The 18,017-nt window shown below is 35.8% G+C and overlaps 1 protein-coding gene across 5 annotated transcripts in view; it reads left to right on the forward strand.

Annotated features, from left to right (window-relative positions):
* LOC122404971 overlaps positions 1-18,017 on the forward strand; it is a 69,104-nt gene that overhangs the window by 32,079 nt on the left and 19,008 nt on the right. For all 5 annotated transcript variants that reach the window (XM_043409408.1, XM_043409406.1, XM_043409407.1 and 2 more), the window contains one exon: positions 10,152-10,228. In XM_043409408.1, coding sequence (XP_043265343.1) covers positions 10,183-10,228 — 46 coding nt within the window. In that variant the 5' untranslated portion in view covers positions 10,152-10,182. The remainder of the gene's footprint in view (positions 1-10,151; positions 10,229-18,017) is intronic.

Below are 18,017 nucleotides of genomic sequence, written 5' to 3' on the forward strand. Positions count from 1 at the left end.
TTGGCTGCCTTCGAATACATACGCGAACGCGTTTGGATTTGTGACGTCACCTTCTGTACCAACCACCAGAGGGCTACGCTCTTGTTTGTCTCTCTCACAAACGCTTGACTGACCCTTTCGTTGCTATATAAACACTCCTCGACTACCCAATATTCAGTGGTCTCTCCTTTCCGTTTCTACGATTAGCAAAGCAGTGTTACAGATTTATTCGAAAATGCAACTACCAGTGAAAAGGAGTTTTTAATATTAATTTGTTTAATTAATATTAATTCTTCATCGATTGCAAGTATCCTTAGTGAATTTGTATAGTTAATATCTGGCAGCTTTTGCTTTAAAAATGAAACAATAGAAACCGGAACCACCAGGCAAGGAAACGAAGAATAAAATGGAGGTTTGACTGAAGGCCGTAACAAACGCGATAAACGGAACCGAGGGAAAGAATTCGTAGCGGTATTAAAAAGGGAAAATGGTAAACGGGAATAGAAAGTACGGGAGAAATTCGAGCAGACGAAGAAGGTTGGAGGTAAAAACCGAATAAAAAGGGAAAAGTACGAGGCGTACCGTGTTACAAACGATAAATCGACGCGGCATGCATATCGACACGCCATCGCCGCTATGAATGCAACTTTTCCTGATTCATCGTAGTCGCGATTCAAACAGAGTGCCACCGTTTCTCTCGTCTTGGAACAGAATTCCGAAACGCAGTTACTCCCGACACGTGGATGACACGAGTACGTCGCACTAATTTCGCGAGAAATTCCCTTCGAATATCGTATTACGCGGGTCGTTTGAAAATTTCGAGTTTTAATTAACGACGTTACAAAGCTTTCGTGAAAGACGCCATTTTAAAACATTCGTTTCTAGAAGGTTTTCATCATTTTTTATATTTTTCTAATTTCGAGGACAGATCGAAGTTCGAATTTCTGAACTAAAAATTTCCTTTTTGTGCACGTGTTACGTTAACGAGATACCGAAACAAAAAGTAAACTGCAACAGCGACATTGCGTAATGCGAGAAGTTTCTAAACGAATAATGAAATCAAATGTACGAATGCACTTGTGTACAACGTGAATTAATGGTTCTTTATGTTTGTTAAAGGTGTGTGGAGTTCTTAATTGCGAGAGATAAAATCTAACATGTTAATCTGAATGTTATGTGAATGTGAAATGTGAGGTTATGTTGTGCTTTGGCGCAGATCGCGAACGTTTGGCGTTACTTAAATTGGACCGGAAACGAGTCGCGAGGCTCGTCTTTCTTTGTAGAATTTTAATAATAACAGTAATAACCTATAAACTAATGGTTTTGGGTGATAATTTGCAAGTGGATTTCGTTTTCGAAGATTGTTTTTGCTTGTAAGAAAAAATAATTACCACCAGTTTCTTTAAGGTAAACGTTTGTTTCAACGAGAAAAAGTTCTCGTTTGTTAGCAATTGCGGTTGAAACGGCCGGATTAGACATTACTATTATTACGTTTATTCTTGGCACGGAGAGAGTACCGTACTCCATTCGAGGCAAATTGGAGGAAACTGGTTTATTAGAACGCGAAACTTTCAGCAGAAAAGTGCACGCGTAAAAAAAATAGAAGGCATCACGGTTATTAATTTATTGCTCGTACAGGAAACACGCGAGCCGGTAATTTCGTTTCGACTTCACAGCAACGTATCTAAGTTAATATCGATCGTCATCCGCATACCTCGAACCTTACATGTCGATATCGTTCCACGCGTAAGTTCGTATCTCTTCGTAGCGAATAAACCGTCATTAGTAACAAAATTCTTAATAAAAAAAAAAACAATTCAAAATTTAAATAGTTTGATACATTCTCTTTAAAAAAATTGCTATGAAAATCACTTGCAAGGGAAAAACTTCCAAAAAAAAAAAAAAGTAACTCGGTGGGGATTTGAACTCGTTACCAAAAGATTCGTAGCTAATCGTTCTACCAGTTTAGCCAAAACTTAATTCGTAAATTAAGAATTATTTCTTTAAATTAAATTATTTTTGTAAATTAATTCTGTCCCCTTGTTAATTCGTTTATACAGGGTGTCCCATTGAAAAAACAATTGAGGCTTCGAGAAGGTTTCATTTGAGGTTATCGAGAAAATAAATTGAATATTTACAGGATTTAAATGAAAATAAGGCATTTAATTAACTTAATGAACTAACTTAATTAATACAAAAATTGTTGAAAATTGCTCATTGTGCTGTATACATAACTGAATATACTACTTTCTGAATTATTATTTGTATGAACATACATTCTAATGTATTCTCTGTCTTTAATTCTTTTCAAATACCAAATGATTCTCACTTTTAATTAAGAAAGGCTTAAAATAGTCTTCTTGTACACTTTTGTTTTAACATGACTTCATAGATAAAAATCAAGGAGTATCAAATCTGGAGACCATGATTAGTCAAAATTAAAGATAATAACATACTAACAATAAGACAACAAATAAAATTGTGATATATGCTAAGGAGGTTTTGTCAACACGAGTGTATAGAAGTGCAGAAAATACAATAAATATTCAAAATCAATTTTTTCAACAACAAAGCCCCAAATGGAACAAATTTTATTCTTTAATTTTGATTTGTTTTCTCATGCACAATTTTCCTCGTTTTGGTTGTGCTATTGATGCTGGGACACACTGTATAATGCACGTATTTAGGACAATGATGTCGCTGGTTCGCGGAAACACACGCGCAGGGAGTTCACGCGGAAGAGAAGTTGGAAAATGGTAGTTTAAGTAGCATTATCTTGTATCGCGGTAAGGAAAGAGTATAATTAAGCGGAATTAAAGCACATAGCGATGGTGACACGTGCCTTGCATACACTTACAATTCGTAATACTTTCGTAAAAGACAAACACATGGCAATGTATTATTATTTAAGACGATTTTGTACCTTTTATTTATTTTCGTGGAAATTCTTTTCTTTTCGATTACACGTTTCCTTGCGATCACTGATGGAATGATCGAAAATGTGTTCGTCAATTACTCGCGACACGGTAGCAAAGTGTAAACTGGCCACCGGGTCAAATTGAGTTTTACATGATTGCCATAGATCATGCGTGTCAAACTCAATTTGATCCGAGGGCCAATTTGCTACCGCGTCCGTGGATTGCAGACAATTATTTTACAACGGACAAAAATATTCCAAAGACTATTTTACAATCACACTAATATCAGCAAAATTATTTCATATAATTCTAGACTCTTAATAAATATATTTTTTGTTCTTTTCTACGTTAAATTGTGTTGAAGCAATTTTCCTACAATTTTACATTATTACAATGGGAAAAATATAAATGAGGGATTCTATAGGCCAAGATAAGACGAAAATCAAGAATACCAATTTGTTGATGGAGGCTCCGTTAAAAAGTTATCAACAATTAAATTCAAAAATTTCAAATCGTTCTGGAAAAATTATTTTCGGTTGCAGGGGCTAATTACAATCATTTTTGGTCATTACACATAATCTCGAATTCCTACGTACTTTCGAGTAAAAAATTCCTTGCCGAAAATCTAATTAGGTCCTAAATTCAACGAAAAAAAAAATTTCAAATCGTCTTGGAAAAATTATTTTCGGTTTCGGGGGTCAATTACAATCATTTTTGGTGAATACACATACCTCTGAATTTCTACGTATTTTCGAGAAAAAAATTCGAGAAGGTGAGAAATTTTTCGACGGAAAAAAACATTTCAAATCGTTTTGGAAAAATTATTTTCGTTTGCGGGGGTCAATTACAATAATTTATGGTCATTAGACATACCCCCGAAATCCTACCCACATTCGAGAAAAAAATTCGAGAAGGTATGAAATTTTTCGACAAAATTAAAAAATTTCAAATCGTTCTGAAAAAATTATTTTCTGCTGCGGGAGTCAATTATAATCAGTTTTGGTCATTAGACACATTCTCGAAATCCTACTCATTTTTAAGAAAAAAATTCGAGGAGGTATGAAATTTTTTGGCGAATAATAGAATTTCAAATCGTTTTGGAAAAATTATTTGCGGTTGCGAGAGTCAATTACAATCATTTTTGGTCATTAGATATACTCGTGAAATCTTGCACATTTTCAAGAAAAAAATTAAAAACGTGCGGAACTTTAAACGTTAATAACTTTTTAACAAAGCCTCCATCAACAAATTGGTATTCTTGATTTTCGTCTTATTTTGGCCGCTAGAATCCCCCATTAAAATTTAATACCAGCAGAAATCGAAAGAACAAATTTTCCATAAACAAAATTATATCATATAATTTTTCAGTCTCTTAACAAATATATTTTTTGTTTTTTCTCTAAGTTAAATTGTATTTATGCAATTTTCCTAGTGTTTGCGTTGCTACGATGTTTGTAATAAAATATTGAAGGCCTAAAAAAATAATGAATCGTGTAGCCTGTCTGATGTTGGTGAATTAAACATGAATACGGAAAAGCATGCAGTGGCAGTACAGTTGTAAATGTCTCACGGAGTACCGGATACAATCCACCAGAAATCGAGTCGATAAATCGCGTTAATAAATAAAAGCCTGTTTTTCGCCGCTCGAGGAATTGTTTTTAACGTCGAGAACGTTTAAACAGTTATTCGATGAGCGGTCGTCGATTTAAAACGCGAACGATTCCGGCTGGAAGTCGCATTAAACAGTATCCGGATAAAAGGATTCAACGGGGTTTGCATTTTTCATTGAATCGCTGGGGGATGAACGGCTTATCTCGATACGTTCGGGTAAAAGGCGCGTAAAGAACGCAATAGCCATTTCTATTATCGTGAGAAGAGCAGTCCAATCAACGGGAACAAAGAGCGCGAAAGTGAAAGGGCGTTGGCGGGAAAATGCAGCTTTTTAAATGCGCCGCTCCGGACCGGAGAGTTCTCACAAGCACCATCGAACTATTATCCGACACAATAATTGCCGTTGTGCAACTGCAGCCCGCGAAATGAAAAGTAACGCCAGCTCGAAGGGAACCGATTTGTCGCTGGAAAAATACGTTCGTAGTCATCGATGGAGAAAGGGAATTAATTTTAACTTTGCAACAAAATTACAAAGATGACAAATTCTATCAGAAACACATTCTGATATGGAACGTGTGTCGACAGTTTATTACTAGCGACTTTTTATGCAAATTCATATTTTTGTTGATAGAATCAATGAAATGGGAGTTTTGTAGAGGGTTGTTGACTAAATATAATAATTCTTATTATTTAAGGCAATTGTGACAGGCTCGAGGAACGTAGACTGTCGATCGAGTGCTTGCGAGAGAGATAAGAGCGTAGCTCTCTGGTGGCGAATGCAAGAACTGTCGCCACACTCGTATCACGCTTCATTTTCTATATTTTTGTATATCAGGTGCACTTTCAGAAGAATTGAAATTTCCCATAAATGCATAAACCATCTATCCATTACTAAACTGAACAAAACTACTGAATTTCGATCTAGCTTGCAAAAACAAATCTTACATTGCATCTAACGGTGAAAGTAGGCAAATTATAGCACCCAAACAATATTTCACTACAATTTAAACGATCCTTGTCTCCAAATTTCCCCACTGAACGCATCAATCTGGTTCCAATTTGATTAATTAAATCGTCCCCCCGTGGGAACGTTGTGATTTCGTGAATTTGACAATGTTCATCGACGAAGAAGCCTAATCGTCCAGGGTGCAGTGTACCTACATAATTCTCCGTCGTGTTTAGCGTCGTTATCTCGTTTAACCCTACGAGTTCGATGCCCGAACAGAACAATGTATCGACCCACGAACCATCGCTGGGGGGTCGATGGTTCACATTTCTCTATTTATGAATGGGAACTCGAGCGTTTAAGAACCGTCGTCGTGGCAGACATTATTTTTCCCCATTTATCATGTCCCCCTCGCTTCTTGCATCGATCTGCGTCACTGATACTTGCGACGGAATCCATGTTTGCGTTTCTTCGAACTTCCGAGGTTCGAGACACCCCAGCTGTGTAATTAAAACCCCATTCGAGCGGCTCGTTTGAGTCCAATCAGCCTCGACAACCAAGTCTCGTGCAAATCTAGTTCGGTGGTGGATAAGGGAGAGCTTAAAAATGGCGGAAAATATTCCGTAATCCGGGAAATTATACTCCTGTAAATTATAAACAGGGGAATAAAAATGTCAGAGTTCTGGTCGAATTAAAAAATCATTCGAGACGATCGAGTATAGGTTTCTCTACTTTAAAATAATTACTATACTCGTTACTGCACTATTTTAAACATTTCAATACAATTTTGTTATCGCGAACGTTTGGTTCTACGTCCATTTTAAAAAATCGTTCGAGACGATCGAGTATATGTTTCTCTGCTCGAAAATAATTACTGTACTCGTTGCTGCTCTATTTTAAACATTTCAATACAATTCTTTTTTATCGTTTACGTTTGGTTCCACGTCCTTGGAACACTTTCGTGAACCAGTGTCCGTATAAAAGGTGATCTCGTTGGTCGGACCAAGAAGGCGTACTACTGCGAACGAAAACGCCCGACAGAATGAGAGTTCGTTCCCGCTAAGTTGTATTAATTTAATTGACGAGCCTTGAAGTCGACCTCCTTTGAGCCACTACGATCTAAACGATCCCCACGAAGCACATTGAGACTGTCGTTTGTTATGTGTGGCCACGCACCTATGAATCACTCCTCCAATAACAGACCAAACATCTCACTGTCCTTTAATTTTTAACTGCAACTGCGAAAAATGGGGAATAATTAATTTCCTATTGACCTTCCATAGCATGCATATAGCACGATTATAATAAAACTTGAATCAGGTTCCCCATTTGGAGAGAACAGAGTCAAGTATTTTTCAATTAACACTTTGACGGCCGCTGTCACGTATACGTGACTTTAGGAGCTGATAAACATTGGCCATTGTCACGTGTGCGTGATCTACCGTATCAGCCAACTTATTACGTTTGTTGAGGTTACATTTATAATAACTAGCATCTTCGTGTATCTCACTTTGGTCAACAATATCAGTGATGGCCATTAACACGTTCACTGCCAGATTAAAACCGTGTAATATATTCTGTAAAAGTAAAATTTTGATTTCAGTCCATTGTAAGCTACATAACCTAAAATTTGTTTCAGTATTTATTTTTGCAACCTTGTTACAATTTACAAATTCTATGCAAATTTATTTCCCTCAAGATCTTAACTTGAGAATTAATTTTTCTAGTATCATAGTGATAAATTCTGTCACCCATATATGGCTGACGTAGCAGTCAAAGTGTTAAAAGGTGGAAGAATTTCGTAGAGGAATTCCAGGGGGGGTGAATCGGGAATCATCAACCCGGATAACGATTAGGCTAGCCGTTAGGACTCCCGGGGTAAATCAATCTCAAAATTTTGATTTCAGTCCATTGCGAGCTACATAACCTAGAATTTTGTTCACTACTTATTTTTGCAACCTTCGTATAATTTACAAATTCTATCCAAATTTATTTCCACGTTTAGGTTCGAATTAAAGATGGACGACGATAAAATTAAGAACGAGCTATTATATTTTATGTGTTAGCCCTTTGCACTTCGAATTCTATTTAAATCTCGTTACCAGCTGCTCCCAATGCTTTTAATAATGTTTTATTTGAAATTTACGTCGATTAAAAAATATTGTATTTTGTAACTTTTAAGCGTATATCTCTTTGGTTTGGACTTGAAAAAATGTCGAGTGGGACACAAAATGTCGACAAAGGAGTTCCTGAGATAAAAATTGATGTCGAGTCACATTCGACATAGAAGTGCAGAGGGTTAAAGTGTTAAGACCAGGAAATAATCGAAGATTCCGGAATCAAGGTTACGATGATCGCCAATGGCGACTAAAGAATCAGAAGGTAGTAAAAAATTGCTGGAACATGTGGACACGTCGTCGTGTATGTCCGTGAATCACCTGAAACCTTGCACTCTGACATTTAGCCTCACCTTGAATACAAATGAGCCAATTAATCCACGCAAAAGTTCGTTGCGCCCAATGTGGAACGATAAACAAGTTCTCTGGTTACGTGCCCTGTTAACTTGGGAAATTATGTCAAGTAAAGCTTGTTTCGCTGCAAGTCTAGCATCTTGTCCGTTTCTCGAGACGCTTTACCTTGCAGGGTATATAGAATGTTACGCTTTAGAGAAACGCAAAGGGCCTTCCGAACAACGTGGCCCCGTTTTTCACTGTTGAATCTGAAATTGGCTCGAGAGACCTCGACAACAATCATTCACGGTCGAATTTTACAATCCAAACTCTGACTTGTTTTTTTACTCGAAAATAAGCGTGAAATCGATCGTTCAAACAATTATAACGTCTTAGAGCGAAATTAACTAAATAATTTAAGTAATTTACTTTACCGATTGGCCCTACTGATTATATATCTACTTTTTCTTGTAATTATAGGAATGTTAAATGAAAGTTTGCGACAGTGGTTACTATATTGTTCTCTTTCCGTTATTATAGGGTAATTAAATCTAGTGATATTTTTTGTTTTCATGATAACCGATTAATAAGCTACCGGTCGGTAAAAAGTCGATTAATAGGCTACCAGTCGGTAAAGTGTTAACTTTGAACTCACAACGCGTTGCAATTCAGTGATTCCAGTGATCACTTTTTTGCAAATATCACTTGTTATTCCTCTTTCTAACGCGAAATTTGCATTTGTACGAACTTTAATCTGTTCGGAAGATAAATTACGAAACAAAGATGGACGAAATTCTCGAAAATTATCCAAATAAAAATAAATACTGTGATCTAAAGTTGTATCTTGATTATTCGTGTTTTTGTACCATTTATATTTTACATCGGAGTTTTCGGAATTATCTTGAGCTTTTTAAAACCGTAACGCTGTAATTTGTTTCGTTTATCTTTTCCGTCCAGGAACGAGTCCATCGAGCAACGTTAACCTAGTTCGAGAATTGCCTCGGGCGGGCGTTTTTGCTTTTTATTCGAAATAGCATCCCGCTATATTTATTTCGTCGCGCGACCATTGTTCGTGGACGCTGTGATTTTCACGAATATTTCACGATTTCACGATTTCACGATTTCCCTTTCGCTCGCTTTTTATTATTTATGATATACGGGTCGAGAAGAATTATGGTTGCAGTATTTTTTTTAAAACCGCTATTCTGCGTGGAGATGTATAGGCTGTACCGTTTAAATCGATCCTTCGAAACTGGCTGTACCAAAAAATTCGTGAATTATTATCGAAAATGCACGTTGCACCGAAAGAAAAATTAATATTAGCAAGTTGAAACGATCATTTATGGAAACGATGTTTTTGCGAGGAATTGTAAATCGAAACGTGATTTTTATTGCAAATTTGATGAGGAGATCTAACGAACGGCGAGATGTATAGGCTGTACCGTTTAAATCGATCCTTCGAAACTGGCTGTACCAAAAAATTCGTGAATTATAATCGAAAATGCACGTTGTACCGAAAGAAAAATTAATATTAGCAAGTTGAAACGATCATTTATGGAATCGATGTTTTCTGCGAGGAATTGTAAATCGAAACGTGATCTTTATTGCAGATTTGGAGAGGAGATCTAACGAACAGCGAGATGTATAGGCTGTATCGTTTAAATCGATCCTTCGAAACTGGCTGTGCCAAAAAATTCCTGAATTATTATCGAAAATGCACGTTGCACCGAAAGAAAAATTAATATTAGCAAGTTGAAACGATCATTTATGGAAACGATGTTTTTGCGAGGAATTGTAAATCGAAACGTGATTTTTATTGCAAATTTGATGAGGAGATCTAACGAACGGCGAGATGTATAGGCTGTACCGTTTAAATCGATCCTTCGAAACTGGCTGTACCAAAAAATTCGTGAATTATAATCGAAAATGCACGTTGTACCGAAAGAAAAATTAATATTAGCAAGTTGAAACGATCATTTATGGAATCGATGTTTTCTGCGAGGAATTGTAAATCGAAACGTGATCTTTATTGCAGATTTGGAGAGGAGATCTAACGAACAGCGAGATGTATAGGCTGTATCGTTTAAATCGATCCTTCGAAACTGGCTGTGCCAAAAAATTCCTGAATTATTATCGAAAATGCACGTTGCACCGAAAGAAAAATTAATATTAGCAAGTTGAAACGATCATTTATGGAAACGATGTTTTTGCGAGGAATTGTAAATCGAAACGTGATCTTTATTGCAGATTTGGCGTGGAGATCTAACGAACGGCGAAGATGACTCGAAGAAGAAGAGCTCCTCTCGCGTTAAGCGTATGCATAGGTAAGAATACATTATAAACCAGTATTTATCGATCGATTTGCATAATCCATTGAGTCGTAAATACATAATGCACATCCACGGGGCAGTTTGAAGGTCGGGGTTGCCGATTATTGCGATGTTTAAACAATCGTGCATCGATCGTTCCAAAATAACACGATCCTGAAAAGTCACCAGCAATAAATACATCGATGCATGGAACAATTTGTGAAATCAACTTTTTAAATCAGCTGTGAGCTTGCAAATTTAAGTGAAACGATAACTTGCATTTGTTTCTTCATCAGAATTTTTTTACTGACGCGAATATACAATAAAATATAACTGAAAAATGTTAGAGTTAATTTGAAATTAGTATACGATTAGATATGACCTGATACAATCGTAGACAATAGTAGAAATTTATCGATGATATTATTTCATAATCTACGATCCATATATTGTCGTGGACATTATTTAGCGTGGACAACCATGAGAAAAATTTTAATGGGGGATTCTAGAGCCCAAAATAAGACGAAAATCAAGAATACCAATTTGTTGATGGAGGCTTCGTTAAAAAGTTATTAACGTTTAAAGTTCCGCCAGTTTTGAATTTTTTTCTCGAAAATGCGCAAGATTTCGGGGGTATGTCTATTCACCAAAAATGATTGCAATTGACCCCCGCAACCGAAAATAATTTTTCCAAAACGATTTGAAAATTTTTTTTTACGTCAAAAAATTTAGGCACCCAATTTCAATAAGGAATTTTTTTCTCGTAAATGCGCAGGATTTTGGGGGTATGTGTAATGACCAAAAATAATTGTAATCGACCCTCGCAACCGAAAATAATTTTTCCAAAACGATTTGAAATTTTTTATTTTCGTCAAAAAATTTCACACCTTCTCGAATTTTTTTCTGGAAAGTGGGTAGGAATTCGAGGGTAGGTCTATTCACCAAAAATGATTGTAATTGACCTCTGCAACTAAAAATAATTTTTTTAGAATGATTTGAAATTTTTGAATTTAATTGTTAATAACTTTTTAACGAAGCTTCTATCGACAAATTGGAATTCTTGATTTTCGTTTTATTTTGGCCTCTAACACCCTGTATAGTATGATCAGACATGGACAACAATACACGTCCAGATATACCTATATTATATCGTTGCATATATGACATCAGATATGGCCCTATATGGCTCACGTATGGTTCGTATTCAGTCATCTATTCTTACATTTAATACGAATCTGATTCCTACCTATTCATATGCAACCATACATAATCATTTCTGACCAATTCAATTCCTAAGAAATATATGCAGCACAAAAGGGCTGATGTCGAATAAAAAAATTCTTTAACAAAGTTCATTTCTTCTCTCAGTCTCACTCGAATAATCTTCTAGTTTCTTCTAACTTTTTTCCATTCGTTGTCCAAACAGATTTTAATTTAGCAAAAAATCGTAATCCGTCGTCGATCGTTTCCGTTCTCAAAATGTTCCTAATTTCTCGCTTTCTACGCGCGAACGCGATCGCGCCGCGCAACGGAATATCTGTCACGGTGAAAAGTAAATTACTCGCGTCGAGTATTTCGTCATAACTTTCGCGTGCACGTAACGTGGATTTCCATCGAGGCGAGCGTTAGATCGTCGCGTCCTGTTGCTTCGCGAAAACCTGTGATTGCAAAAGGTTGCCAATCGAGTCGACCGCACGAAGTACTGTTAGGATCGCTGCACCGTCCCGGGCAGTAACTTAACTGTAACACTTGCCCTGACGATATGAATTCGCAGTCGTCTCGAGCCGTATGACAACCGATACTTTGAACGTTCCTTCTACCGATGCGAATTTTTACCGTAACTTCGCTTCCGCGATCTCGACGTGTACTCCTTTTCCTTGGATCCTTTTATCGTCACAGTACACTGACACAGTAAAATCGATACGAGCGCTTCTTACGAAGTAGCAGTTCCGCCATTGGCTATGTAATCGAACATGCAAATGTTATCGAATTTTGCACGATGAAATTTCAAGAAATATTTCATATACAGTTTTAAATAGTACACCCCATATAACTCTATAATATTTTTATTTGGGAAGCAAAATATCAGGAAACAGAGAATTTTTATTTTGGGTAATTCGAAGCACACAAAATGGAGCGTTTAAAAAATCGCAGACTACGCCATTTTGAAATATATTCAAAAACTGTTTTAAATAACGGACTCTATATATATAGCTAGAAAAGAATAATATTTTTACCGATGAAATGAAGTATTTTAATTTTATTAATTCGAAGCATACAAAATGGCGTGCGTTTAAGAAATTAAATGCAGGACTATTCGATGCAATTTTTTGATCCCTACAAAAATCTAAGGTTCTTACACCTTGAACCTATCAATTCAGAAGTTATCTATATACAGGGTGTTCGGCCACTACGGGGAAAAATTTTAATGGGAGAATAAAATTAAAAAATTTCAAATCGTTCTGGAAAAATTATTTTCGGTTGCGGGGGTCAATTACAATCATTTTTGTTCATTACATATACCCTCGAATTCCTACGCATTTTCGAGAAAAAAATTCGAGAAGGTGTGAAATTTTTCGACAAAATTAAAAAATTTCAAATCGGTCTGGAAAAATTATTTTCGGTTACAGGGGTCAATTACAATAATTTTTGGTGAATAGACATACCCCCGAAATCTTGCGCATTTTCAAGAAAAAAATTCGAGAAGGTGTGAAATTTTTCGACAAAATTAAAAAATTTCAAGTCGGTCTGGAAAAATTATTTTAGGTTACGAGAGTCAATTACAATCATTTTTGGTCATTACACATACCCTCGAATTCCTACGCATTTTGTAGAAAAAAATTCGAGAAGGTGTGAAATTTTTGACAAAATTAAAAAATTTCAAATCGGTCTGGAAAAATTATTTTCGGTTACAGGGGTCAATTACAATATTTTTTAATGTATACACATACCTCCGAAATCCTACAAACTTTCGAGAAAAAAATTCAGTGCGAATGGAACTTTAAACGTTAATAACTTTTTAACAAAGCCTCCATCAACAAATTGGTATTCTTAATTTTCGCCTCATTTTGGCGTCTAGAATACCCCATTAAAATTGTATATATTAAATATCGCCATAGACGATCCGATAACAGGGATTGCGTAAATTCATTTGTTCCAGTTACGTCGCCATTTTCGCCTCCTAACAGAGTTCCTAGAAATTGCAGAACCATTACGTTCGTAATTTGTACTGCGTATTGCAATCGTCATGAAAAGCAGTGTTATCGAAATCGAAAGTCTCCGGTGTTTACTCTACCCAAATCGAAAGTCTCCGGTGTTTACTCTACCCAAATCGAAAGTTTCAAAGTTTAGTTTGTCCAATCGAATCCGTGTTATTATCGAACGATTCGTTCCGAACCGATGAATTCGCGGGGAACTTAAAACTGGAATCGAATCGATTAAAGAATTAGAAAGCGGAATTTTTTACCAGAATTTGGTTCGATGCTCGTGTTAACACGGTCGTTAAACGTACAAATTTATTCGTTTTACCATTAACCCTTTGCACTCGAAACAATTAGATTGTTGGTAGTTGAAAGAGGTTTTTTCCAAGATTGAAAATCTTTGTAATTGATTAGGTTGTACGACGTTCTTTTCAGACTTAAAATTTTTGTATTTATTCAACGCAGCCGTACGTAATTGTCTCTGAAGACTGCTTGAACCACGTTTTGTTTTATAATTAACGTTCGTCGCAGCGACTGGACGTAAACGAAAAAGAACGCGAGCCTTTTCGTGTTTGACGAGGACTCCAGGAAAAACAAGTCCGTATTCTTTTTAATTAACCGTAATTTCCTAGTTTATGGAAAACGATTGCGTATAGTAAAAGCGGAAGGCTCTCGAAACGACTCTCTTAATTTTAATTGTGTTCACATATTTCGAAGTAAAACGTATTCAAATAATTACGCTAACAGAGAATAGATATTTATTTAAATTTCTTCGTTTTTACGAGCGCTAATATTTCAAACTAGGAAATATAAAATGTGCGATTACATACGTGTTTATTAACATTAACGAGGATGCAATTTGCAAGGGAATAAAAAAGAAATGGGGTTCGCGCGTTATTAATTTTAAAAGGATTTTACATACTCGAAGCGGGCTGTAAAACCCGACGATCGAAACGTCGTAATAAACTTTTATTAATATTCAAGAGTTGCACGATATCATTAAACAAGATGGAGCAACAAATTTTCTACTCGTTTTGTCTAATAAATTCTCCCGTATTCCAAGGTTTGCGTAACCGAATTCCCGTTTAATTGCAACGATAATGTTACACTTATCGCGGCGGCGCTTCAGTCGCCCATCCCAATGGCGTAGTAACGAGGGAAAAAAACCAGTAATCGTCTTCGATTCCAATCTACATTTTCGAACCGATAAAACATCATCTAGATTACAACGTGTGTAATATTAGACGCCATTACTCCATAATTTTAAAGATACATTCACTGATACATTAACACTAATTAAGTAAGATAAAATTATATGTTATTTCTTATCATTAAATGAAAAAACTATTTCTTCTATGTGGGAAGCATAAAAACGAAATCAATTTTTGGAAGATAAAAAATATTTGTCAAAATTAACAAAAAAAATGTCGTTTATTTATTATTCTGCGCGGAAAGTAGTTAGTAATTTCAACTGCGTTTCTGCGTTGCTCGAAACAGTTCGGAACACGAGATCATACTCGTGCGTACACGTTTTCACGTAACCTGACCACATAGGCGGAGATCAGGTGCGCATACTTAAATCTTCCAACATAATCTCGAGGTCTGCTTAACATTCAGAGTCACGGGACCGTACACGCTGTTGCATACGCATTTTTCTCCTTCCGTCGGCGGCGCGTAGAACGCACGGCGAACTGTATCATAGAGTCCCCGTGAATTGCCGCGAAGCTGGCTGAGTAATTCCCGGCCAACCGGTTTTTAGATCCATTAAAAGCTTCATCTACGCTCCCGTCCATTTTTATCGCGTCTTGCTCGTGAAAGTCGTTGTTGTCGATATCCGGTTCCCAACGTCTCGCTCGCGGACGTCTTCTGACGATACTGCGACCGACTATCGCCGATTTACAAGTCATTTTCTCGCCGTTTATTCAGAAATAACTCCGTCGATTCACCATCGGTTCACGCAATTTAATTATCAGGTTTCGCGTTCGTCGTTATCGAGTCGCTTGCAGAGTTTTTTCTTGGTAAATAGAAATTATATTTATCAATAAAAGTAATTGTCAATCTTTTTCAATATGTATATGTTACGTCTGATATATGTAGATTGAAAAATATGACAAATGATGGCACAGAAAATGAGGTTAAGTTAGATATTCTCAAATATGGACCATTGTATCCAAGATGGCGGAGCTGAAACAGCTCTCAGAAGGTGGGTTGAGAAAAATGGAGGCAAATTCGAGAATTATCGAATCACTTACAGAGTTTATTTGGATATAGATACTATATTTATCAATAAAATTAAATAACAAGCTTTTTTTAATACATATTACGTCTGATGTATATTGAAAAATATGACAAATGATGGCACATTAAAAGGAGGTTGGGTTAAATATGGGATTCTCGAATATGGACCATCGTATTCAAGATGGCGGATTTAAAGTTGAGAAAGATGACGGCAAATTTGACAATTATCGAGTCACCTACAAAGTTTACTTGGTAAACAGAAATTATATTTATCAATAAAAGTAATTGACAATCTTTTTCAATATATATATTACGCCTGATATATTTATATTGAAAAATATGACAAATGATGGGACAGAATCTGAGGTTGAGTTAAATATTCTCAAATATGGAGCATCGTATCCAAGATGGCGGATTTAAAAGAGCTCAGAAGGTGAGTTGAGAAAGATGGTGGCTAATTCGAGAATTATCGAGTCACCTACAGAGTTTATTTGGAGATAGAAACTATATTTATCAATAAAATTAACTAACAACCTTTTTTTAATACATATTACGTCTGATATATATTGAAAAATATGACAAATGGGGGCACAGAAAATGAGGTTAGGTTAAATATGGGATTCTCGAATATGGACCATCGTATCCAACATGGCGGAACTGAAACAGCTCTCAGAAAGTGGATTGAGAAAGATGGTGGCAAATTTGAGAATTATCGAGTCACCTACAGAGTTTATTTGGAGATAGAAACTATATTTATCAATAAAATTAACTAACAACCTTTTTTTAATACATATTACGTCTGATATATATTGAAAAACGTGACAAATGATGTCAAAGAAAATGAGGTTGAGTTAGATATTCTCAAATATGGACCATCGTATCCAAGATGGCGGATTTAAAAGAGCTCAGAAGGTGGTTTGAATTAAATATTCTGAAATATGGACCATCGTATCCAAGATGGCGGATTTAAAAGAGCTCAGAAGGTGGGTTGAGTTAAATATTCTGAAATATGGACCATCGTATCCAAGATGGCGGATTTAAAAGAGCTCAGAAGATGAGTTGAGAAAGATGGTGGCAAATTTGAGAATTATCGAGTCACCTACAGAGTTTACTTGGCAATAGAAACTATATTTATCAATAAAATTAACTGATAACCTTGTTTTAATACATATTACGTCCAATATATATTTAAAAACGTGACAAATGATGGCGCAGAAAATGAGGTTGAGTTAGATATTCCCAAATATGGACCATCCAAGATGGCGGATTATTAAAAAGAGCTCAGAAGGTGGTTTAAGCAAGCTAGCGGCAAGTTCGAGAATTCTCCCATAAATTATAACGTTTTAACGATCGTTATACAACTTATGACGGCCATTAAACGCAATCGTAATGTAAGGAACGATCGTCGATGTTGTTTATACGAGCTCTGAATACCTAATTCCGCCGTCGCCAGCCCAGTGTCGTATATAGGTTACAATTTCATCACGTTGCATGAGATTCTACGCCTTGACCAACACCCTCGCCCAAATTCGTTCGTTTTCAATATTTTAATCGGAATTCATCGAACGTAATAAACTTCTACATTTAAATTGGATATTTAGAGAAAAAAAAATTCGTAATTTCGTTTCGTCGAACGCTGTAAACTTTTACATTCGTTTAAACTCGATATCACGCACGTTCCCCTCGATCGATCGGATTATCCGCACCAAAGCAATTAAAACTGACCGACGAGGAAACATGTAAAAACGAGTTTAAATGAATTTGCAATCCGAATTATTTCGACTCGAATTCTGCACGTTGCAGCTTCAATTTTCAACTGATTTTATAAAACTGTTAAAAAACTCTTTTTAAGTTTCAAACATGTACCAAACTTTTATTATTATTATATCATTCATTAACAGGAAGAAAACCCTTTCGAACAAAAGATGTAAGAAACAACAAATATGGATCACACATAGTGCATATTATCCATTAAAAAATTTTAGCAAAATAATTAATTTATACATTATAAATAATTAATTTATACATTATGCTTTCCAAGCTCTCTGATAAATTTCCAAAGTCAGTAAGAATATTTTTCTAAACGATTCCTGCATCGAATCCAGCTGGAATATTAATTTATACATTATGCTTTCCAAGCTCTCTGATAAATTTCCAAAGTCAGTAAAAATATTTTTCTAAACGATTCCTGCATCGAATCCAGCTGGAATATAGTTCACAAAATCCGAGGATCGTTTCTGTCAGATTTGCTTTCTAGCTCGTGATATTAATATATAAAACGACCACTAACACTTACAGAATAAGATTTACTATATTTATAAACGTATAAGAAACAAGATCGTATAATACACGCTGCGTTATGTCGT

This window comes from Colletes gigas, unplaced genomic scaffold (genome assembly GCF_013123115.1).
Source record: "Colletes gigas isolate AHSC1104 unplaced genomic scaffold, ASM1312311v1 Colletes_gigas_Sc00003, whole genome shotgun sequence".
Lineage (NCBI taxonomy): Eukaryota > Metazoa > Arthropoda > Insecta > Hymenoptera > Colletidae > Colletes > Colletes gigas.